This window comes from Pipra filicauda, unplaced genomic scaffold (genome assembly GCF_003945595.2).
Source record: "Pipra filicauda isolate LSUMZ 115617 unplaced genomic scaffold, ASM394559v2 scaffold134_size1991817_pilon, whole genome shotgun sequence".
NCBI lineage: Eukaryota > Metazoa > Chordata > Aves > Passeriformes > Pipridae > Pipra > Pipra filicauda.
In genome coordinates, this window is record NW_024103818.1 from 1,432,501 (window position 1) to 1,458,398 (window position 25,898).

The 25,898-nt window shown below is 38.5% G+C and overlaps 1 protein-coding gene across 7 annotated transcripts in view; it reads right to left on the minus strand.

Annotated features, from left to right (window-relative positions):
• Positions 1-25,898, minus strand: part of MEIS2 (Meis homeobox 2) — a 171,117-nt gene that overhangs the window by 4,808 nt on the left and 140,411 nt on the right. For 4 of the 7 annotated variants that reach the window (XM_039378318.1, XM_039378319.1, XM_027717003.2 and 1 more), the window contains 2 exons: positions 1,727-1,785; positions 242-352 (listed from right to left, as the gene is read on the minus strand). In XM_039378318.1, coding sequence (XP_039234252.1) covers positions 242-352; positions 1,727-1,785 — 170 coding nt within the window. The remainder of the gene's footprint in view (positions 1-241; positions 353-1,726; positions 1,786-25,898) is intronic. The other 3 variants (XM_039378320.1, XM_027717005.2, XM_027717006.2) reach the window with 1 other exon arrangement.

Below are 25,898 nucleotides of genomic sequence, written 5' to 3' on the forward strand. Positions count from 1 at the left end.
AAACTTTTTTCTTTCCTCTTTCTTGTTCTGAGTTTTCATTTGTTTGGTTTTTTGTTTGTTTTACATTTTTCCTTCCCCCCCTCCCCTGACCACACCCCCAGGTGCAAAAGAAACAAGCAAGGTAGGCAAACAGGCAAATGTGAGTCCTTACGAGGAAGGGAGTTGTGAGACGTGAGGTTGGTGAAGAGCAATGGGGGAGAGGAGGCTAGCACAGCTGCAGACGAGGACACAAAGACTCTACCTGCAGGCCGGATTCCCATGTGCTGCTGACCATCCAATACAAAGCTTCCCATCGGCTGACCCTCTGGACTATATGCTGCTCCTTGGCTCACTGAAGGATCAAGAAGAAAACCTGATTGTAGTCAATCGTGGACACAGAGGAGAAAGAAAAGAAGACATACCAAACAATCAGCAATTGTTCCAGCTTCAGCACTGAAACGCTATATACAATATCTTGGCTGTCAGTTTAAACTCAGGTTGTGCTTTTTATGAGCTGATTATGTTACCAGGACTATAGAATAAAAATGCTATAGAGGGGCTCAATAAACAAGTTTGTCAAGTCAGTTCACTTGCTTAGAATCTGCTTCTCTACTTACCTTTAATGCAAAACAGTGGAAACCCGTTGAAGTGCTATGTGTTTTTTCTTAATGAAGTAAGTACCTATTCTGTTCCTCTCTAATTACACAAAGTTGCAAATCTGGCATCTGTGACACAGGGTATTTATGATGAAACTTAAGAAAACTTATGAAACCACTCTCACCTACTCTAGAAAGAATAGGGAAATTCTGGACATGCCTTTTCCTATTTATGTATACACTCTGTATTTGGCTTAATGTTTTTCATGGTTAGTTGAGTTAGTGTTTTCCCCCTTTTTCACCTGTTAATGAAAAAGAAAATTAATGCTACATGGGAAGAGTTTCCCAAAGGTTTAATAACCTTTTCAAAAACCTTTAAGTGAAGTAGCAGGCGAAATCACCATCAAGTTAAAGCCCTTGTTAGTGACAACAGTCATCACCACATGGAAAATAGTTTTATTCCGTAACCTCATGTCAGGAAACCTCAACTCCCTAGTATGCTGAGGAAATGCATATTAGAAAGTGGAATGATTAACATGGCACCACTTGTTGTGTAAAGCATTACATATTCTGAGTGCTTTAATGGAAACATGGAAAAGGTATAGTTATAAAAATCATATGTTTTAATGTAAACATATCTGGTGCATTCTTAAACAAAAGTAATAATCTTTTAATATTTTCTGGCAGTATGGTACCATGTCACATTAGTAGCACATTGTGAATAGTCAAAGCAAATGAATGGATACAATGAGTTTTACAGCTTGCCTTCCAGAAGTGAAAGCAATGCATATACCAAGGGGTTGTGGGTAGCAAGAAAATGAGATTGTCCTGCTGATTGGATGCAGACAAGCAATGAGTAATTCAAGAGCTCACAGTAAAACAAACTGCTTGTGGCACTACTACTTCTACCCAATTACCAATTCAGAGAGAAAATAAAAAGCAGTTTCAGTAGAGTCAGGGTGGGAAATCTCCAATTAGCACCAATTAGCGAAGTTGCTTCCTAGAGCGGAATTCTGGGGACATAAGAAAAAAAAAATCTCCCAGAATGCCTGGTTGGAGCATTTATTTACCAGGTGATGGGACTCCCGAAGAATAACTTGATGAGGATTTGCGCCTGTGGGACTTGAATACAGATACTACTTGGAACTTGCCTGCTCGATTTGACTGGTCAATCATAGGCTGTACTATTCTTCTTCTGGCATTAATAAACCTGCAACAGAATACAAAGAATACAAGTCCTTTCATCAGCTTGCTTCTGTGTTTTGAGAACATCTCTGCTTTAAAACTGACAAGATTTTAGTGTGGTGTGGAAATGTGTTTTGCTTCGCGTTGCTTTTTTAAAAGAGTATAATTTCACTTTAAAGGATTTTCCTCTAAGTGCTCAGAAATTGTAACTGGTAACATGCTTATCTTACTAGCCAGCTTAAAGCTGTATTTGCCAGAAGGCTTTGACCGAAAACTTGTGTTAAAAGACAATTGTTTCTTTAACTTTTTCTAAGTGGCTCAGATCCTGGTTAAAGTTCACAGGCTGGGAGACTTTCTTTTCCCCTTTCCATCTTAGGGATCCAGCTCCCCTTGCAGCTGGCCATAAATGAGGACCAGGCTTTTCCACTCTGTGCTTTCACAAGGTATCGTTAGGTCAGCAAAGCCATCAATTAGACTGTCTGAAGTTTTATCACCAGCACAGCAGCAATAAGTGCCGGCCTAGAAAGACTTCTGCTCTTCTGCAACTCCTGCTAGTTGGAGCCTGTAAAGGCAAGGGTCGTTTGGAGGTCAGTGCCAGCTGGGGGCCACCTCTGTGTCTGAGCGGGGACACTCCGTGCAAGGCGACCGCCCGCCTGCCCTAAACTCAGGCACCTTTCAACTCGTTAGAAACTCCCAGTCACAGGTACATGTGGTTAATATTAGGCCCAAAATAACCTTTTTTAATCTCAAACTGGGGTGGTTGCTGAGGCTTTTGAGCACTGGTAAAGGCAGTTAGTTGGCTGTGGAGCCTGGATTTAATTTTGCTGGTAATCAAAAAATAAGTGCTTGCATATTTCTTATTAGCTTAATGTGCAGCAACCCACATCAGCACAAGCTAAGCTAAATTAATTTCCCTAAAATAATTTTAAAACATGCCCATTCACGGAATATCTTTCAAAACAGGGCAATTTTCTATCACTCAGGAGCCACACTTGTTTTTGTCCCTCCTCTTTGTGTTTGAAACAATTTGGAGCCTTAGCGCAGGTTTTGTGTGCTTTTTCACAGCTCAGGCTTTCGGCTGGTGACCCTTAAGGAGTGCTAATGAAGTCGAATACTAGTGTTTAATCCTCTTCAGAAATACTAACATGCCCATCACCCAAAACAGCCTCCAATAATTGCCATTGGGCCCGATCCAATGCCTAGCGAAGTCTTTCACTCAGTTAACTGAAAACTAAGTTCATTTGCTCATTTAGTAAATTGCTGGCCTTCATATAGCATCAACTCTGCAAGGCCTTTTGTCGTTCTTCCCTCACTCCCTCACACCCCCTGGTTAAATTCCTCTGCAGATAATAAAGGACAGTGGTACACCTTTGATTGCACCTTCTGTAATCACAGTCATGGAAATTTTACTAGACAGAAGCATAAACGCTACAAGTAACACTAAAAGGCTCTTTTGCATCTCTCTGTTTACATCCAAAAGACATTCTTTATTCTTTAAGAAAAGTTTCATTCAGTTGTCAGAAATGTCATCCTGGCTCAGAATTAGTCATGATTTCAGGTATTAAAATAAAAACTCAAGACACAGCCAATGTACTTGTTTATTCCCTTCTGACTGAGGCATCTCCTGCCCCAGCGCTGTGATTTCGAGGCATGTTTCCGTTCTCAAAGAAAAAGGTCCATGATAGGACTTATTTGCTGAGCTACTTTCCAGTAATGTTGCCACCCTGACCAAATGGAGGCTGACCTGAACCTCCTCCATCCAGCATGCCTTTTATCAGCTAAAGTTAAGGCCAATAGAGATTAACAGGAAAGCCTGATAAGACTGTTTTCTCTTCTCCCATGAGCTTCTAATGGTGTATACAGATGGCAAGGTTTTAAAGAATGGAATGAACACTTATTTAGGCCTGTAAAAAATCACAGAAACACTCCCCCACACACGCACACACTTACCATCTTACTAACCCCTTTTCTTCAATCAGGCCACTCTTCAGGGAAACCAAATTGCTTTTTTGTTTTTTTTATTTAAACCCCAACCACTTTTATTATTTACATCTGGTGGTCCCCTTATTTATGTCCCTCTCCACTTCCCTGCACACACCCCCCTGCTCCCAGGGCTGCGAAGCATTATGGGCCTTGGCTCTCAGCAGGAGAACTCCACACTGTCTTCAAACAAATAATTAAGGGGAAGGTTAAAGGTTCACCTAGAGGTCATATCTTTGGATACTCCTCAGAAAGTTTACATTAGTAAGAAATGGGTGCCCTCTGAAGTGTTCTTTCAATGGGCTTGCACAAGACAGAGCATTAAGAAAATTCTACCTTCTGAAGGGTTTCAGGTGACATCTCCTTTACCTCTGACCATGGAGATTTGGATACTGGGCTCCAGCCTTACATATTCAATAGTCACCACAGAGTAAGTCTTTGGAATGGGTGTTGAAAACCCAGTCTTGCCCAGCCATTCACTCCCGGAAGAACCTGGCCTTATTTTATTCTGCTGATGTGAATAAAGCCAGCCTTCCACTGCAAACTCTACCCAGAGGCAACTCACTAGTTGTTTTGGAAATGGGAGTTCAAGCTCTAATAGTGAGTCCCCTGATCTTTGGGTGCTTGGGTTTGGTTTTTGATTACATTATTTCTCCAGTTTTCTTTTGCACATCTGCATAACAGCAGGAGCAAGTGATATTCTCTAGATCAGCAACACCTATGTCGGGAGAGAAGATACACTGATGTACAGTTAGAAAGATATAAGAGCACAGAGGCTTTAAGCATTCAGGTAATTTTGAAATTCCATTTCTATAGCTCCTCTGAAAAATCTCGTCCATAAACGGCATCAGTTATATCTACCAGTGGGTATGTCCAAAAAATGACACATGAAATTATTTATATTTGCAAGATTGCAGGTGCAAAACAGACATGCATTTTAGGTGAAGCTAAAAATCAAATCCTAGTTTCATTATCGGTGGCTATATCACGTAATGCATCAGCACAATTGGTAGACAAGCTCACAGAATGCGGTGTTTGTGCATTATTATTTATTCTTTATATTGCCCCACAAATATGCACAGTCTATAACAGAGACGTAGAAACCACAGTTCCCACCCTAGCCTTTACATTTTTTGAGGGTTTTTTTTGAATCCCCCAGGGAGCAATACCCAAGGCCAAAGTAAAGCAAAATACAGCCTTTTGCACAGCACTTCAGTTTGTGTGTTGCAGAAACACTCTGATGTTATTTTGGCACAAATGTCTTCCAAAGGCACTAAGAGACAGGTGAAAAAAGAGAACACCAATGCCACTATTTTCAGCATTGTTTTCAAGCCTATAACAGAAGAATTCACAGCTCTGCTCCTGACACTAATTGCTTACCTTGTTCATACCCTTCACCCAGAGGCCAAAGATTGAATGGCCTGAGAAGATGAGTAAAATCTATCAAAAAGACATGGATTTCTTGTTACCCTGCTGTTAGTAGTAATTCCTATTAATCGTATGATAGCAGCCCTTAAAGGATCCAATGAAGCTCAGTCTTACTCCACCCCATGCTGCACAAGCACACTGTCCAAGAGAACTCAGAGTCTGAACAGATTTCCAGGCAAAGCCTGGGGGAGAGGAGAGACGCCTTCTCCCTGTTTGCAGAGGGGAACAGAGACAGAAGGAGATTAAGTGACAAGGCCAAAGTCATACAAGAGATCTTTGGCAGAGCCACACACCCAACATAGATTTCCTCAGTCCTCTTTCAGCGCTCCTACAATCTGCTATCCATATGCTATCTTTCCTTTGTTCCCCCAGCTTAGCAGTCAGGCATACTGGCAGGGGACTGCAAAGAGAGCTCACATTGCCACTATTTGTGCCTTACCTGCTGTGTAGATAAAGGGGTCATCAGCCTCCAGGGCTGTGAGGCAATACCTTCACAAACTCTACATTCATATGGTACTTGGTCCTCATTCCAGAATGATAAATGAGGTGTGTAATGTTGAGAAATATATGTCATTCACATAGTAGGTTCAATGAAAATCTCACTTCCAGTATTTTGCAAATGACAGATTACCAACTTTACTTATTCAAACAATAGGCATTTGAATCGAAAGAAGTTTTTTTGCATCTTGTATTTTTGCTTTAATTGCTAGCTAAAGCAGCCATATATATTTCTTATAGACAGAGCCTGTCTGTCTCTCACAAGTAGTTCTAGTAACTTCTGTGGGACAGTTTATGAAAGTACAATGAACAAGATCTAGCTCAAAATGTACAATATGGACTTTTAAAGGAAATATTTTCACTTTTATCTGCTTACAGCAAAAAACCAGTAGAGCAGTAAAGGTATACTAGTTAATATGCAGTGTAGTCTGGTGATTTGGTAGCACTACTCCTAATTGGTTTCTACCACTGATAATTAGCATGACAATATAATCTAAACTTATGCATTTAATCACATCTTTTCAAATAAAGACTTGGTTTTCTTTGTCCAAAATAAACATGTATTCTGTACTTTATAGGAAGCCCTGGAATTAATCTTCTTTATAATATTTTATCTCAAGTCATATCAAATGACATTAAACTCACATTTACATAATATATTTTATTTTTATAATAAATAATGTTCAGACAAAATCACGGAAAGATATTTCTGCAAAGTGCAAAAGAAAAATAGGAAATAGAGATCTCTTAATCTGTTGGTTCAAATCCGGCACACTCAAAAATAATTCTGTTGTTGTTTCTATTGTCTTTTTTTAACATACTGTACATGTAACTCAAAACACTTTGAGCACTCCACAACTGAATCTGTATAAGATTAGTTCTTGAAATGAGCTGCTAGTGACTGTACTGATTGGTACTCAGAGTTAGAAACATCTCTAGCTTTACTCTATGGCTATCGTGGAACATTCACTTTAAGCACGTAGGATCACAACAGGTCTTGTTTCAGGAGGATGAAGCGCATGAATGCTTAGGAAACTATATGCCCAACTTGAGGTATAATCTGAACTCAAGCAGAGAGAGATATTTAAGTCCAGTCACTTGTCTTTATGTCTAAGGTCTTCCATGATATGAACTGGTGCCAAACTGAACCAGACCTGCGGCAGCAGAGTAGACTGTTCCTCACAAGAAACTGAGGAACAACACAGAGCCACTATGTACAACTCAAAACTTCAGTGTCAATCTTCAATCTGGATTTCCACTTAAAATATCCATCCCAGAAAATAAGGCATTGAGATATTGAATTTATTTAACAAACCAGCCGCTTAATAAATGGGTTCCCAATTCTTTATGTGAAAACCAGAGAAATAAATTTGTGAGATGAATTCAGAATTAGTTTTACCCCAAGAAGACACTTCTGCTCTTACACTTGAAAAGGACAGAGGTACTGAATGAACACTGTCACAGACTTAGTCATAGAAATAATAAAAATAAAAGTAAAAACAATAGCAACAATAGTGTGGGGGTAGAATTGTTTACTTTCTGTCATCTGAATAAAAAAACCTAATTTTTGAAATTTTGAGGTGCCCAGAGGAACAGTCTCACAAGACTTTTCAAAACCCTGCCCAATGTAGACAAGAAGCTCAGCTCTTATTAAACCTAGGTAAATGGGAGCTGAGCTTGAAGAATAAATGGGGTTTAAGCACCTGTTTCAATGTTTATGCTGAGTAAGAGTCTAAAAATGCATTCTAAAAAATAATCCAAATGTTTTCACCTTGGATGGGGAAATAAATCTCCGCCTAAATGATATTTCAGTATTTGGACTGTGAACATGTCAGCGTTTAGCTCAAGTGCATATGCTACACTGATCCCTTGTTGCCCAAGAATGCCCTAATTTTGAAGGGAAAATAACCAACGAATGAAATACTATATCTAAGTGACAAAAAAAGTTTTCATAAGTAACCTAGAAAATTACTTCTTTCCCAGACAGAAAAAATAATTTTAGAAGTCTTGAGCTGATCAGAGCAGTCTGAAATAATGCCTTAGAAATGACTAATTTGCAGAAACACTTTTATCAATATCCACACCCTTGCCTTTACAGCATCTTTGTCTATCACCTAAACTTTTATCTGAGCAAGTAAAATCTATTTATCTTAGTTTATTTAACTTCTCCCTCAAATATATATTCTAAACTGACAGAATTAGGTTTAGGCGTCCTTCAGTATATGTGTGTACGAAAATAGTTGAAAAACTCCTTGTTTATGCTTCACTGAATCTATGCCGCACCTGGTTACCTACTCATATTTGCAGCATTCCTTATAGGAAATTAAAAAAGCTGAGTTAGTCACCTGGAAATGAGCCATTTAAATACGACTTACCTAAGTCATGAATATTGAGAAATGGAGTCACTTATGTGATTGCTTTTGAGAGGAAGAGGGAGGGAGAGGCAGGTTTATTTCCTAACAAAGCTTCACCTAGTTTTGGACAGCCTTGTTAGAGACAGGGGGTTAAGGGCTGTTTAAACTAACTTTCTAAAGCTAATTCAGATATCTCACATCTGTCAAAGGTGTGATTCAGCATCCACATGTGTGAAGAGAACACTCCAGTAGAAAACAGGCAGCAAGACTAAGGCAGCCCGAGGCAGGTGCTAACTATCCCAGAGACTTCTGCCACATCTTCTATATTTATGTTGGACCTCCTAAAAGTACGTCATGCCAATTTGGAACTGCCAATTGTTGGAAATCATGATTTTGCCCATCCTGTAACTGTGAGACCATCCTAAAAAATCAGAAATTTAAACAGCGTTCTTCTCAGACTTCTTTGTGACTTTTCCAGTCACTGTGCCACATTTTTTAAATGCTCTTCTCAGGCACAAAATCTAGAAACTTACTTGAAAAGATTCTCACATAACCATTGTGTCCTGGAGCTGGGACCTTGAGTTAACATGAATTAACTTGAGCTTTGTGATAAAATCATGAGAATTGGCAAGACGGGAATCTATTCACCTCGGAGAAAAACCGCCTTGTTAAACATGTAATTCTCAGTTACCAGGTTACCCCTTGGGAGCGTGGAGAAACTATTTGGCTCTGCCCAGGAAGGACCTGGTGGCTGTCACGGGCCGCACCTTCACGGCGTCATAAACTGGGGCAGCCGCGGGGCTGTGTACAGGGTTTGTGTACAGGGCCTTGTCCCATCACAGAGCGAAAGGCCCCAGCCGCAGAAGGGACTCTCTGGTGCTCCCCACGAACCCGGATGCCCCGCAGTCCCCGGGCTCCCTCCTGTCGGCCCGCGCCCCGCGGCTTCCAATGGCCCCGCGCCGAGGCCGCATCCAGCCGCTCCACAGGACCACTGGCCTGGAAGACCTAGGCTGGCCTCAAGGTGCTCCCTCGGTGGCCCCAGGGGAGGCCTTCCGCTGTGCAGCAGGGCGCCATGAGGTGGGGCCAGAGCACCGCCGCCGAGCCGGGCCGGGCCGGGCCGGGGTGCCCCGCCCAGGGCACGGCAGGAGCCGGGCAGCGTCATGGCCTGGCCCGGCTGTGCTCGCGGCGAGCCCGGCCTGGCGGGGCCTGTGATTGCTGGGCTACGGCGGTGAGGAGCTCCCAGTCCACACCCGTCCCTGCCACCGGTGGGCACAGGTTTCCTCCCGAGCTTTCAGGAAGGCTCAGCTTAAGTGGAAAAGTATCATCCTGTATTTCCCCTGGGTTCCTGGTGGGCAACAAGCGCCTTTTGGTGCATGCCACCTGAAGCCATAGAACACACGCCGGAGGTGGCTGTTCCTCTGACGAGTGCCATCAGGTTGTTCATATACGTTTTTTTTTTTTTACCATGCACTGTAAAAATGATCTTTTAAAGATAATTGAAAGGAAGGGAGGAGACAAACAGACATACTTCCTTAGCTATTCATATCTTATAGATAAAATGCAAAGTCAATAGACACAAGCCGTAGTATCTAACCTCATCCTGTACTTGATTTATTGCATATGAAAATCAACTAGAAACTGAATCACTGAAATTTTTACTACTGATATTAAAATTTCAAGTTTGTATACATCTGTCTTGTGGAGATGCTAGATACAATTTTAGCTAATTTGGCGTGCACTTTGATTTAATAACACTTAAACATTCATGTTAAAGGTAGATAACAGATCTCCTATAAAGTCTTCAGTAACTCATGCATTTAAAGATGTGTTAATTTATCATTTTAACCTCATAGGAAAAGATTTTCAAAATGAGTGAGGGTCCAGCAGGTTTGAAAATACAATCAGCTTCTTACACAGGAGTCAAGGGACCTAATTTTAAGTAACTTTTAAAAAAAAAGTTTTTGAATAATATTATTTTTTACTGTTTCATATTAATTTTTTAAATCAATTCTAAATTGACCTGAAAAGGGGAGTTGTCAACAAATTTAACATCTATTTAACTTCTCTGATCAAATTAGACTAAGGCACTAATTCTCATTCTTACTTTTCAGTGGGAACTACATAAGTAGTAACTTGCCAAAAATGCATAAAGGTGTTTAGCAATTATGTAGTGGGTATGTTTGAGAAGATCAAGGTGCACTCACTTGTCCTATGCTATGGATATCTCTGATTAGCTTGTCATCTATTCTGAAGAAGATGTAGCCCAACTCTCCTATACTGTGTAACAGGCCAGCTGTTAGCTGTCTGTCAAGCACCTAAAGTGGACAAGTAGTCCAGGAGCAAAAATGTCACTCCTTTGATCTGGCAAGGAGCAGCTGCTGATTTATAGAGTAGGACTTTGTTCTTCCGTTCTATTTTACTTTCTTTCCTAAGGCAGAACCACAAAATCCAGCAGAAAAAAAAAAGTGCCGTTCTCTGCAACATCAACAAGCTCTGACAACTGCAACAGGGTTTTTCTTGGCCCTAACAAAGCTCTCAGGCATCTCCTTTGACGCTCACCTTTTTTTTTTCCTTCTTCTTTTTGCAATGCGGTAGTTATTGTTTAATTCAGCTTCTGTAAATGGAATGGACTGTGGCCAGCAAGCCTGGGGCATAAACACACCTGTATGAAAGAAGCCTTATTGTAGCAACCGCCTACAACCAACCTGCACATACACTACCAGTTCGTGAGTTCAGAAGGAATGTTCCATTTTTCCTGACAGTAAATTTTGCCTTAAGATAAAAATTTTCTGTACCCACTGTCCTGTCTTGACCACGAAGCTTGTACACTTTTTCACTGTTATTAAAGTCTGAAGGAAAAAAAAAGTATTTTTCTACCTGTCAACCAGTGAATCTCAGGAAATTGATTTCGAAGAGCCCACTTTAAAAAAAAAACACAGCCAAAATACATTTATGGAAACACTGCTGAAAGTTTGAAAACTACTGATCCTAAAGATGCCTATTCTGTTTCAGGGCAAAAGAAAAAGCTTGAACATGAGATGAATGTCTTGTGTATTTACAGATGGGAAAGGCAACCACGCAGCAAGCTGTGTGTTTGACCCTGGTTTGTGTCTACACACATGCTGTGTGGACATTCTGTTATACTGTAACTTTAAAGACAAACCAAAAGGATTACAAAAACAAAGATGGGAAGAAGTGAGGGTATTGGAGGTGACATCATGACTACAGGATCTTTTGCATATATGGTAGCCTGTGGAAATAAATAAGAACTGGTACAGCCAGAGCCTTCAGAGAGGCAGGAAAATGATGATGTACAGGATAGTATAAAATGATATATTAAAAACTGTTCTGTCAGTGGAACAATGGAATATTAATCAAAAGTCCATAATAATTGGCAGATATTTAGCTGCAGACATCTTTGGTCAGTGGGTACTAAAGTATATGTGAGAGGAAAAAGAACTAGTTAGGCAATTAGAAGTAATGGGCATAAATAATACACTATGTATAAATACATCCCCCCTCTCCCAAAATATAGCTCTCATCTGGATACACCTAATAACCTCTCAGTAAGTCATACCTACATGCTGATATCCCTTATGTTTTGCTTTTTGCACTGTCAGGTTACTGGAGATTCTGCTTATGTAAATCTTCTCTCTTTCTGTAGATGCAGATGTTATTGTTTTCCTTTTAGTTATTACAATACTGGTGGCATCAAACCAGAGGGTCTAATGGTCTAGTAGCTAAAGATGTGTGAAGACCACAGACACCATGAGACTGTGGCCTGCCATATTATGGAATATGTGCTCCACAGTGACTGGAGCTATTAGCAGAATAAGTGTGAGACAACTATATTAAGTGTGCTTAACTGAAGAGGTAAATATACAGATCTTCCCAGTGTCATATTGGTGAAGCTTTTACTCTGTTTCACCCCATTTTGTGTTCTCTGTATTCCACAGGAATCAGTGGGAAATGTTCTAAAAATTGTTTTGAGAGTTTGTTACACATGAATGTGTCTTAGCTGTTATAAGCCAAACTGGTTTGGAATGGAAAAATTAAAAAACCTCTGTGGAGCTGTTTCCTCAGCCTATTACTCTGTATCCCAGGCTCCCATACTTTCTTACTAGGGCTTCATCTCTCTAGGGCTTAGTTCTTGCTCCTAAGCCTGCCTTGCTGGCTTACCAGAGGTAATTGCAAAGTACAGCTGGCAAGTCAGCAATGAAGCTTTTTGGTGCTCTGCAAGGGTCCTAGATGGCCAGATATGCTGTGATTGAGGACATATATGTGAATGTTACACCATTTCTTGTCTGTCTGCTGTTCTGAACAAGCTGAGAAACCATGAAAGTTTGCTCTTTCTCAAGCTTGTGAAGGGCTGGGTTCCCCTGATTTCAATGCTCAGCTGGCTTATGGGCAGAGCAGAGCACTGGAGAAGGCTGTGCTCAAGTGCACCACATTTCAGTTGTTGTTGGCTTCCCCAGCTGAAGAGGGGTCTATTAGTGTATTCTTCTTTCTTCTGTTAAAGAATGGGTAGCTGGAGGAGTCTCTCAATGCATTCATTGCCACTTAAATAACTCATGTGAAAATTAAATTATATCACAAAAAGAAACTTGCAACTGTGCATATATTTCTTCAGTCAAAACTGGCCTGTTCTGTAATGTGTTTCACTATCCCATATTTTGCATGCAATTGAGATATCTGTTATGAAATGAAACCCAAAGTATATAACCTATCTAATATTTATCTTTCTTTCTTTATGAGAGCAGTTTGGAAACTCTGTGTGTGATCTTACATAATTTTAATAACTGGTTGCTGATGGATTTCAATATTAACTCTGACTGTTCCAACTGATAGGATGTTGAGGCTTAATTTTCAGAATTTCACTAATTGTTCTTGCACTGCGTAGGGGTAAAGGCACCATGTGTATAAACCTGCATTTGAGCCCACAAAACCAGTAATGGCAGGGCCATACCCAACGATGTTGATCACTTCAGCCTGGTCTAGTAAAGCACTCAGATGAATAAGGCAAATTTTCAAAATTACTAAGTCTTGTTATTAAGATCATCATAGGCTCTGTAAAGCTAATCCCAAATGTTTAATGAAATTCTGAGTTAGAAGGCAATATTAGCAATGGGTGCCTAAATTGTAGGTGATCTTCTCTCAAGGAAATTCCTGTCTCTGGTTAGATGTTCCATGAATCACCAGAAGGTGGACTTAGATACCTAATTACATTTTTTTTGCTTAAAAAAAATAAGGCCATCACTTAACCCTGAAAATGCCTAAATTGTTTAGGCATGTAGATTTCTACTTTTTTAACACCTCATCCCATCATAATTTTTGCTGCTGTGTATATGCGTAGCTGGACAGTCAGTTACTTTCTGCAGTAACCATGTTCTATCTTTGAGTTAGAGGAAGACACTTTTGTCCAGTCAGGATTCCTATGCATCCTTTTAGGGAGACAGACATCTTAGGTCTGTTCTTCCTTATAACGCAGATAAATATCTCTTTCCTTTTTAGCTGACACCATAATTATTTGACTATTTATCTGGAAAGAAGGAAATTAAGTTTTGCATCCCTATCCTGCTTGATTTGGAACGAAGACTTGAGCGTGGGTCCATCACATCCTAAAAGAATATCTGAATCACCCACATGTTCAGTACAGTGAACAAAGCCCTTTCAGTTCTCATTCTGAAGATGTTCCACCTGAAGTAAGCAATTATACAATCATAATTAACCAGCACTTACCTGTCACACATCTGAAGTTGGAGCCTTAACCAAGAGGCTGTACAGTCAAGCCCATGCTCTTAATTAATTTTGTTCTGCTGACTAGTCGTTATATACACAAAACAGGCATGGTAGTGAAGAAGAGTAAAGATGGAGCATAATATTCAATAGCCCATTGATTGGGAAACTCAGCTTGCTTGGAACACTTAAGACATTGATTTAAATCAAGACAAAGAGAAGATCTGAAACATATATCCTATTTAACAAGTGAATTTTCTAGCCAATGAGCCATTGAGGATAGCACACCCTCTACCTCATTTGCCTCTTTTGTGTAAAGCTTAGTATAGCTGATGCACGACAAGAACTTGGGCTGAGTTTGGCCCTTGGGGAAATACAGTGAGGCGAGGCTGATTTTATGTTGAAAGTTGTGTGCCACTGTGCAACATGTTACCATCTGTCACTGTATATGTATTTGTGTCCCTACTCCTCTGTCCTGAAGGTGCTTTCTGTATAAAATAACTATGGACAGGGCAATACCTCACTTTACAGTATTACTAGGGTTACAGTTCCAGGTTTCTCAATTATATCCCATTCTAAGCGGTTTTGTGCATGCTCACCAAACTTAATAAGTATATGTGGACCAAAAGTTTTTAAGCTTCTTGGGACTAAACAGCAGCTAGATGATGATGCTGGAAATGTCAATGGTGGGTAAAGGTTAGCTTAAACTCGAGATTGCAGGGTTTGTGCTTGACACTGGTATGAAACAAATGATATACACATCTACCAAATAAATATGTATTAATGAGGAAATATTCTGTAAAATATGCTACGCAGATCTTTTATTGTGGTTTATAAGCCAATATTATAATAATGCTTTCGTAAGAAGTTCAAGCCAAGTTTTAAAACATCCTTAACCAACCTTCGAAAGAAACACAAAATTTAAGGTCAATAGAAACATTATGTAAAACAAAAAAAAGCTGGTGAACAGAGGAAAAAAATGCACCAAATTCACAGGCAGAATCCTCAAATGAAGTAGTTCAGCATTATGATATTAACTGTAAATGAAATAAATACATTGTTTTTCTTCTAATTCAGTATCCATACTGAAGAAAACATAGAAAACTAAATCAAGCAGTTAGAAGAGGGAAAGTTATTCTTCATTTTTCACTTTGAATTATTAAAATTGTCAATGATGTACTTTTCTAGGAATAACCAAATCTTTACTTTGATAGTGAAAATCTTGTAATATTTAACTATTTTGGAAATCAAATATGCCTTTATACTTGCAAACTTGTAAATTTGCCTTCTGTAAAACAGAATAATAAAAGCAACCCATTCAGATGAACAAGTAAAGGAGAATTGTTTCCATTTCCTTTTCTTGATTCTTCTCCAGTCTTTCCAACATGACTATATTATCACCCACAAAATTTTAGCATCATTGTAATAATAAAAGATATGCTTTATATCTTTATAAATCCTATGAAGTTTAGCAGACCCTTGTAATGCTACGTCTGCTTTAATCCTAGTAAATTCTAGGCTAAGACAGCATAGCCTGTGGTGTCTCACCTGAGTTCTGAGGCATTTCAGGAAATACATTAGTTCTGTGAGTCAGTGAAATAAATAAAAACAAATATGGTCGTCAATAGCCAAAGAAAAATTTAGCACTCTAAAAGGGTTTTGACAGAAGCCTGAGTTGGAAAATTCAGCTGTATTTTATGTATATCCCTTAACCACCAATCAGTTTTGCTGAGATGAGTGGTCCAGTTAGCTGCCTAATTTTTGATGCCTGGTGCATGTGTTCTCAGTCAAAAACCCCTCTCTCTAGAGGACCTGTATTCCTTTAGTTCAGGAAACTAGGTTCTATAAAAGAACAAATATGAAAACCTCATAATATCAAATTCTACATCATAATTTGAAACCAAAATCTCACAGTTTCAAGTACCTTATTGCTAGGACAAATGTGATGCAAAGATGTGCAGCTAAGATGGGTGCCTCCATTTCATTTTCAGGTGTAATAATTACAGATAAAAAATCGTAAAGGGAAAATCTTTGTGGGCATGGTTTGCATCCAGACCAAAAACCCCCATTTCATCCTTTTGCCAAATTTATTCCAACTGCTACTGAGATCATGCTCTGTTTTTTTCCAATATAGCACAGACCTATAATAACTGCTTAAGCATGCCATACAGTATTAATCTTCCTCATGAACTCTGTCCCAAACCAGTTTCCATGGAGAGAAATTAAGAGGTATGTACAGGCAGAGGAGAAAATATATGGCTAGCCAAGGATACAGAAAGGCTCTTTAGATACAGAGAGGCTCTTTAGATGGGAGCTATGGTAGAGAGGAAGTATTTTTCAACTGAGATTGCTGAACTGGGGGGAGGACATCATTAGACAGAGAGTAGAGAGGAGAATATGAAAAAAAGAAAAGAGACATCTATGTTGAAGTAGGTTTCAACATTTCTTTAAAAAATACATTTTTGAAATTGATACAGAAAAAAATGTAGGAAGAATGCCTAAAGTAGGAGGTGATTTTTTTTGATGTGTGTGATGTGTGTGTGAGAAGGAAGCATCAGCATTTGACACACTAAATGGGGTTGAAGAACTGTGACTTAGAGTCCTGAGAGAAGGCGACTACAATTGTCAAGGTAAGAAGAGATGAAGGCAGAAGCAAAAGAGATATATTGTTGAAATGGAAGTAGGAAAAGAGGTGGACACTGGAGGCATGAGAGAAAGAACATTAGGAACACTAGAACATGTATGTGGATTTTGGACAGTGGGAATAAATGTGTGAGGAGTATAGAGAAGTAAGTCTTATATTTAAAAATGCCTGAGAGAGTAATGTTGCTCTGGGTTCACTGTCAATTTTGATTGCCAGGTTATAAACCCATATATATAAAATGATACTAAAACATGAACTTCATTTAGACAATACTCTGTTTATTGTAATAGTTTGTTAGCCAAGCAATCTGCAGTAGCTGCAGCTGTGGCTTGTTCCATCTCATCAGTAATTTTAACTCTGACAGTCATTAGTGTGAAGCTTTTCACGATATTTTAAAGTGATACTTTCCTACTACTTCTTGAGTTCTGGGGTCTTTTTAATGGACTATGCATCCTTTAACATCTAAATTTGTCCTGAGAATCATCACAACAGAACTATGCTTTGGAACAGAAGATGTGAATATGGTTCTAATAAAGCTCTGCAATGTTTGTTAAAAAACCCAAAACAATCCACAAACCCAAAATGTAGCTTTGAGCAGTTTATGTTTATCTATAATCAATATCTTTCTCCATAATATAGTCCGAAGAACCAGGTCCTGAAACAGTGTGCATCTCTGTGAGAGGGTGGCCGCTACACCTCACGAGTTGTTTAATCCTCTCTGTTTGTTGTGTGCAGGGCACCAAGTTGTCTATTACTTATGACTGCTTTAAACAGTGCCTGCCTGCCCTATGACTTTCCAAAAGACCTCAGGATGAGGTTAGCATGATAAGGAGCTTGATTTGTCTAAGCAAGAGTCATTCAGACTGACATCACCCATTAATTTGCTGGAGACTAAACAAAAAATATAAAAATAAGAAAGAAAAATACTTGAATGTTGGACTGACTTACATCTGAAAGGGCAGCTACACTATCATTACCACCAAGTGCATACAACCTGAGCTTGATGTTGGCCTACTTAAAATTACTATTTTCCTATGAGGGGTTGGCAAAGCAATTTATAAAATGATGGAGTAAAAGTAAGAAAAGCCCCATTAAAAGCTTTTTCTTGCCTTTAAATGAGAGTGAACAGAGTAGGACTGTTTGAGTTTGAACCACTTATTACCTTTGTACATTTGTCTTTCTTAACCTCTATTAACTGATTAGATTTCCCTTAGCAGTAATTGTGCATTGATAGATAATTGTATTGTTGTGGCTTCTTATTGGGGAAAGGTATTACATCCAAACACTTAAGACAGATAAAACCAGATGGATGTATCTGTCTGTCCATCCGTCTCTCCACTCAAGAAACCTTTGGGTATTTTTTGAGAATTTAAAGCAGTCACAAACAAAAGGGACATTTTAAAGAAGGAAAATACACTTAATTAAGAAAGATGTCAAAATTATTTTATTGTCAACATCCGCAATATCCATGATACAGTGATGTTGTGTAACTGTTCCTACTGAATAGCAGTTCTCAGAACCATAATGCGTTGCTATTAGAAAAAGCAGGGACTTATTATTAGTATCCCCACAGAGTTATCTTCTAAATTATTTATACTTGTAACACTTTCACGTAATGGCAGTTGTAAATGCAAGCAAACAAAGCAAACCACACAATAAAGAGAGGGGAAGAGAATTGTACAGAAACCCTTTCTAAATGCATGCAGTTAGAAAGACGAGTCAAACAAACTAATCAGATTTTGTTTCCAACTCAGCTCCTCATGAGATTTGCGATAGGCAGCATCAAAGCTTTTTGGGGTTATGTCACCTTGATAAAGGATTGAATGGCACTGTATCTGTTTTATGTCTCACATCTAAAATGTAAAGGAATGCAACTTTATTTGTCTGGTGCGAGTTTGCTTATTGTCTTTGAAATTCCACAGCAGATCCCCTCCAAAAAGCTTAACTATCAGAAAGGTGCAAATAACATCAGAGCCGCGTGTTCACTTATGTTCATCCCCTAGGTTATGATGCTAGGTTTGCACAGGAGCTGGGGGAGGGCAGCAGGGAGGACTGTTGGTTTTTTATAAACTTAGCGTTGTGAATTACTGATTCTGCTTCCCACACATGCTTTACTAATACGCAGTGTAATGATTAACACTTTAGGAGTCAACAATTTGCAGAAAAATTGAGATGGGATGCTCTTTAAAAAAAAAAACAAAACAGCCAAACTCAAGTCTATGTGGTGCAGAGATAATTTAGGTGAAATTGAAGAGAAAACAGGTCACACTGAAGACTCTAATGGAGTCTTCTTCTGGTCTTAAACTGTTTGCATTTATGAACATATAAAGATCATTCTGTTCACTTTCCATTAACCTACCTATGAAGTTTTGTCTTAACCATTAAAACAAATTCCTCCAGCTGAAATCACTTTCTTATTACTGAGCAGCTAAATTTGGTTACTTTCAAAACAAATTTCTATCCCACAAAAAGAAAAAAAACACCCTAGCATGTTCCCCCCCACCGTAAAAGAAGTATGTAGCTTCTGTCAGTCACAATACAAACAGGTTTTAAAAGTATCCAGTTACTCTGAATGTCTGTTTTTCTGGGCATTTGGTTTAAAGTACCCAAAATAAACACACAATTAAAATGGTGGCCTTCTTTTTAAGCAAATCGACCCTTACATGTATTAAAAATCTTATTTGCCATATGCTTCTTCAGTTGCATGACAGCACCCTCACTGATTACCATGGAGTTACATTAGTTTAAAATTGGAGTAACTGAGTAGTGGATCAGGTCCTATAGTCAGACATATGTTTTCCACTAGATAATGGCTACTTATATATTTATGAATTTTAAAATGCTTTTCAGTTCAACTATCATTGGTACTATGTGCAGGAAGTAAAGAAGTAAATTGCAACCAAGCTTTCAGGGGTTTATTCCTTCATGAAGCACTTGTATTGCAAGTGTCAGGGGAGGGCAATTGTATAGTGCCCTCTACATAATAAATGCTTCTGTTGAATATTCTTAAAGTAATGTCTGCATGTTTGTGGTTCTAGGGACAGAGCTATTACCTGTTGGATTTTACATTCCTAAGTACTATGTCATCATTTCTTTAATCTAGCTTCACAGAAAGTTTTAAGGAGGTACAAAATAATTGGTACTCAGATCTATTCTGTCCTGATCACCCCTAGAAACAGCGAGTACTTACAGGGTGATAAACAGCTTTCAGGCAAATGCATAACTCCAGTGTCAGTTGGAGTTATGTGCAGACACTCAGAGCAGAAATAGTATATAGCTCTCCATTCCTGAATATGACAGTCATAATAAACCTTAACCTCAACATTCCTTGCTTTCCTCAACCACAGCTAAAAATGCTACATACATTTATACCATCTAATGAACCAGGCATTAAAAGGAAACCACCAATCTATACCAGTAGATTATCAGGAAAAGAAGTGTGAAGTGAATACTTGCTCATTACAGTGTCATGGTAATTACAAAGAAGAAAGACCTAATACATCACTGTCATCATCCTTCAGCAAGAGTAGGGGATAGTCCAGCAATGGAGGTCCCACCTGCTACTAAAATAACTGCATTTCAGGTGGATAGTGCAAACATACAGTGCAAAATCCTTGGGGTAAGAAACTCAGACTCACTGTGGTGAACCTGGAAAGGAATGTTGGGTGCTTATTTTGCTCTTCCTTGGTGGCAGTACAAAGGAAGGACAGATTAGGGATTGAAGTAAGGCTTTGGATTTGAGTGATTTGTGTCTGGTTTCTGAATCTGTCCCATATTCTCTTTACTAACATGCATAAACCAATTAATAGTAGATGATGACTCTGAGTATGGAAAGAAGGGAGAGGGTTTAGGACTTTCTCTTTCAGAAGCAAGTTAGTAAAGAAAGAGTAGGAGCGAGTGGAGTTTAGAATTGATTCCTTTTTCATCTACACCTCCTTGAAGCCAGGGCAAAATCCAGCACTGAAATGATAGCAACCTATAGCAAATAGTGGTCGGTAATGAGCAAAAGCAAAGTAGGAAACTGCTACTGTTATGCCTCAGAGACATCTTCCATGCTATTCCTACAGTTTCACTAATAACCGAGCCCCTACTCTACCTGACACTCAGTTTCCTGTCAGTTAATTCAATTAATAATAATTTCTTTTCCATCTCACCTTTCATTTTCCTTATTTGGACATGATACATTTTCTATTGTTTTTGAGACAACTTGACAATGAAAGACACAAAGATATCTAGATACTAATGTATCCGTGCATATCTACACTGCACAGGATTTACCTTTCTCTGACTGAAATTCTCATGATGGCTGAAGGCCTGATTGCACTAGCTACAATTACTAGAGTCTGGTTTACAATTTGTTCTGCAACTGTTATTCACATGTAACTTTTCAGAAGTCTTTCTAAGATTATTTTTTTATGTGGATAATTATACAGATATTTAAGAATTCTAATCTCATATAAATGCTCAATCAAAACACATATTTTCATGTGAGCTAAAAATGTCTGGATTTCAGTCTTGATTCTCAAAAGAAGTTATTGTTCCTGCAGGACGTGCAATGGAACATAAAAGAGCACTTTACCTCATCATTTGAATTGGATGATTTTTTTTCTCCTCTTTTTTTTTTTTCCTTTATTTATGAGTGTTTAATTGATTACTGTTGTCTAGGTTTTTTTTTTTCTTAACATCTTTATCTTCTTCCCTTGTACGTGTGGGTTTACTGCTTTTAGAAAATCTACAAAAAGAATGTTGTCCTCATTCTGTGCTTTTGATTTTGTATATTTAATTTCTAAATAAAAAATAGAAATTTTCAATTTCAGGACTGAGTCATTTAGCTGTCTCTCTTGAGGGACTACCAAAGAGAATACCAAGTAATTCTAACTGTATGATGTGGATTCCAAGACCCACCAATTCACTTCTCACAAGCCACGAAACAAATGCCAGTAACTGACTTTTGGCAAGTACTGATAGGAACTGGACTAAAACTTAGGCCCGAAATTGCAAATATTTTGGCATATGACATACTTCCTCATTCATAAGATAAACACTGTACCAAAGTGGTAGACAGACAAATTACTATGTCCTCATGACTCTCTAGGTTAATGTCTCTCTCAGAAAAGGGGGAGGAAAGAGAAGGATTTAAAAAATCCCAATAAAGACTCTCTTATGTTTGCAGACAGTGAGAAGAAATCTAAACTGGCAATCAGAAAGAAGAGTAAAAAACAGCTACTGAAAGTAGGAGGGCATAATGTACAGGTAGAGGAGGAATTTACTGTATTTCTACAGTGTTCGCAGAGAGGTGGGACACCTGAAATGTTTGGTTGTTTTTCAAATATATATGTGGGTAAACCTACATTTTGTGTTGAGGAAGTACAACTTGAACCAGAATATGACAGAATGTGGTATCTCCACTATCATGTTTCAGTAAGAGTTACTAGAGCCCTCAGTTTAAAAAGGGGAGGAGTGTTGATGTAGACTTCAGAAACTGTAGCAGCAGGCAAAACAACTGTTTTTATCTGCTTATAATGAGAAAATATGGAAGCTTCCCTATATTCGTTTCACTTCAGCTCTATTTAGTTTTAATCCAGGCCTATTTTCTTTTATTCTATGGATTTCTTTTAGATATATTTCCTATTAAGCAATTAAACTTGAAATTCTTTGTAACATGGGGCTCATTTGAAAACAGATGCCATTAACTGTCTGATGGAGTGAAACACCATAGAGGGGTGTTTCACTGGAATTTTGCTTTCCAGTGAAACAACCTGAATTTTGCTTTCCAGTGAAACAACCTGCCAGAGGCCAACAAAAGAACAAGAGGTGGAAGTTCCGAAGTGACACTTGAGGACATGGTTTAGTGGTGAACATGGTTGATGGTTGGACTTGATTATCTTAGAGGTCTTTTCCAACCTTAACAATTCTATGATTCTATGATTCTGAGAATCCAGCAGTTTTCAGGGACCTAGTTCTAGGCCCGTCACAGGAATAGCAAGTCTAATTTTCCCTATTTTTGCACTATGTAAAGTCTTTCAACGTCAGCAAAGTTTCTCTTCATTTACTTTGGGACAAGTAGGAGTATCATCAGAGCAATATCTCCCAAAATTTTATATCATATAGGTCCCTTCCAACTCAGGATATTCTATGATTCTATATTTTACAGGATATAAATTTCAGGCCCAGTAATTACTGGACCCTGGAGGAAAGTTATAAGTAATAAACATCAATGCATCCATTTTCTTTTCCCTTTAAATAAAACTATTTTATATATTTGAAGATTATAAGTAAACCAGTTGATTAATACAATCATTACCTCATTGCCATGCCATTTTTCTTAACCTGGAGATTCATTGCAGAAGTGAAGCATGCATGTCAGAGCACCTTCTGATTTATCTGACACTGATGTTTTTTGCTTGTTTTACAGTGGATGGAGATGAGAATCTTTATGCCCTTTTCTGAGCATGCCAGCGTAAGCAAAGAGTACTGTCCTTCCACTGAAACAATTCATGTTTGCACCCCCTTAAATGACTGTTTCTTTGAAGTAAGTTGATATGCAAAGTCAGGGTCAGAGTAGACTGTTAGGGACCAAGCATAAAGAAAACATGGGTAGGGGCATTGCTGGAGAGGAGTCTGTGGGAATAATTCCCTTTGAATCATCTCAGTGGTGGTATATCTTGCATTACTACTGCACCATAGTTCTTTTAAATTTGTAAAGTCACCACATACACCGGAGACAATTCATATTCCCTAAATTTACGAGGGTAAACATTCATGAAATCTATGCCCTGAGGTCAAGATAAAATACCTATATCAGGTACATGTTTAGTAGTATGGCTTACAGATACCTCTCTGTGATTTCATATGCTGGTGAACAGTACTGAACACTATAACGGTAGAGAAGAGTATTGAGGTCTGTAACACCTCTGTGGTGATACAGGTGTTGCTGTAGGTATCTTCAGTCATTTGCTATTATCTCCATGTCATGACACATGAAAAAAAGGAAGAGCTGAACACAAACTGCTGCAGTCCTTTGCAGGAAACACATCTCTATGTATCGCCCTGCAAAAGCTGTTTGAATAAGTTATTTCAAATGCTATTTGAGGACTGATTCAAAATTCAAAATTGAAATCTGTGGAAAAACTCCAGCTCACCTTAACAGACTTTGAAATAGGAGCACAGACAATCAGAACGAGAGACTTAAAGAATAAAATGACTTTGACAACATGATCTTAATCTGCCAGCCCCCAAACACTGCCTGACTTACATTACCTCCCCAGTGCCCAGTGTCACTTTCTGGGGAAGTCAGAGAATGAAGCAGCAAAATGCATTTATATTTAGAGAAAAATATTTTTAAAAAATGTTTTTATATTATGCCTAATGCTTTTCCACCTAATGTATTTTAATTACACTTTTTTTGCATTTCTATAATATATTGTCATATAACACACAAATACGTTAGTATGATATTCCAAGAACCAGCTTTTGAAGTTTTTCACCAGCTTACATTTGTCGCTTCGGTGTTTAATTATTTACTGTTTGAACACCTCTGTGGAAGCACACAGGTCCGTCTCAGTGCTACATTCTGGTAACTGAACACGGTGCACATGGTGAATCCATTTCCTGACTTCACTGCTAATAGTTATTGTCAGAAAGGCTGTGCAGACTGTTATAACCTTGTCAGGTGATTGAATAATTTAGGGGACAGGTTTCCAAAGCTATCCAGGTACATAAACCAGACATGTGCATTGTGGTATTTATAAAAGCCTGTGAGGGTCATTTGGAATTGACCCACTACTACGTGGATGCTGTCTACAGTGAGCTTTGCATCTCAGCTGGAGCTTCTAGGAGCTGCCTTATTATGACTAATAAGTCTACAAATTAGGTGCCCTGGACTAGTTCTCAGAAAGAAGAAAACCAGAAATTTCTGAGTAGAGTTGTAGGAAATACTTGCAGTGAGCACAATCAAATAAAATTATTATAATACTGGGTTTCAGCAGAAAACACAAACCTCAGCAGAGGTTCATAGTGTGATTCTGGACTCATCTTTAATTTTGCTTTACCATCATGTCATATTTCAAATCTGAAGGAAATGCTGTAGCCAAACTGATGCTCAAACTACAGCACTGCTCCTGGGGTTTGTCTGTGATTTTCGGAGAGAAAAAAAAATTTTACATCTAAGTTGGAATTTTAACATGTACAAATAAACCTTAAGTTGTGGCTGAGGAATAAAGTTCCTCTTCAGAACTGCTTTTATACAAACACGACCCTCCAGAACCTCGATGAGCCATAGACTGTTGAGACTTGCTCTCCCTGATTTAGCAGTTTACTTAAGCATGTGCCTGTCTATAAGCACATGGATAACTTCATTAACATGACTGAGAGTTAGGCAGGTGCTATGACAGCCTAATGGAGTTAGGCCTCATCTGAAGAATGAGTTCTGAGTGTTTGTTCTTGAGTAAGTCCTTCAACAGTCATCGCGGTTTTTTTGCTGATCAGACTACTTTATCCTTTGTATCAGTGGTCTTTGACTAAACTTAGCAATGGGATACTCAGCAAGAGAGGAAATTTTTGATTCCAAATAAAATTATTTTAGGTCATTATAATTAAGGGCATAGATATTAAGAATGAATTTTATTAAAAAGTGCTAAACTAGTGATTCACTTCAGGAAAAACACCAAAGATATCTGTGAGGAAGAGGGCATCTACTTTTCATCTGGAAAGAGAGTAAAGTCTGAGAGATGAGGGATCAAGAAAAAAGCTAAAGGTACAGGAGGCAACTGAGAAAAGGCCTTATCTTGAGCCGAATGACTGACTTTCCTAAGTTCACCCCTCAGATCTGAGTAGTGAGATAATGAGAACTTCAAAGGGTCAGTGGTACTCATCTTTCACTCCAGAAAACAATGTTGTTTTCCTGTGTAGAAATGTACTCTGAACTACTGTGCCTTCATTTCTCTCCTCCTTTTATAGCTCCCATTGACTAAACTAAATACATGGACAGACCTCAAGACCTTTGTGAAAGAGTACAGTGTTAAGGAAGTTGAAGTTCCATGTGGTTGTAAAGTTAATAGAAAAATCTTGATTTATTTTTCAATATAAACCCCAGAAACATTCATAGTGTCTTCCAAAGAACTTACTGGCTGCCTTACAGGACACTCTGCCCGTCAGCATATAATATATACATTTTTGAGATATGGCATTGCTTTAAAAATGCTGGTTTCATTTTGTTTTGCTTTGCTTTTTTGCCACCATGTAAAATGGCATATTTTTCCTACACAGAGAAAGTAGTCTTTATTAAACTTGCAGGCTTACAAATGAACGAGGCCACTCAATGTAAAGAGCTGTAGAAACTTTTTGGGGGGTTGATTTATGTTAAAACAAGTAAGTGAAATACAGCATATTTTACGTTGTCTGATAAAAGATGGTTCATAAAAAGCCCTTCAAAATGCAAAGTTTTGAAAACCACAATGAAAAATGAATTTTTGATAAGGCTTTCCTCACTGATAGTCT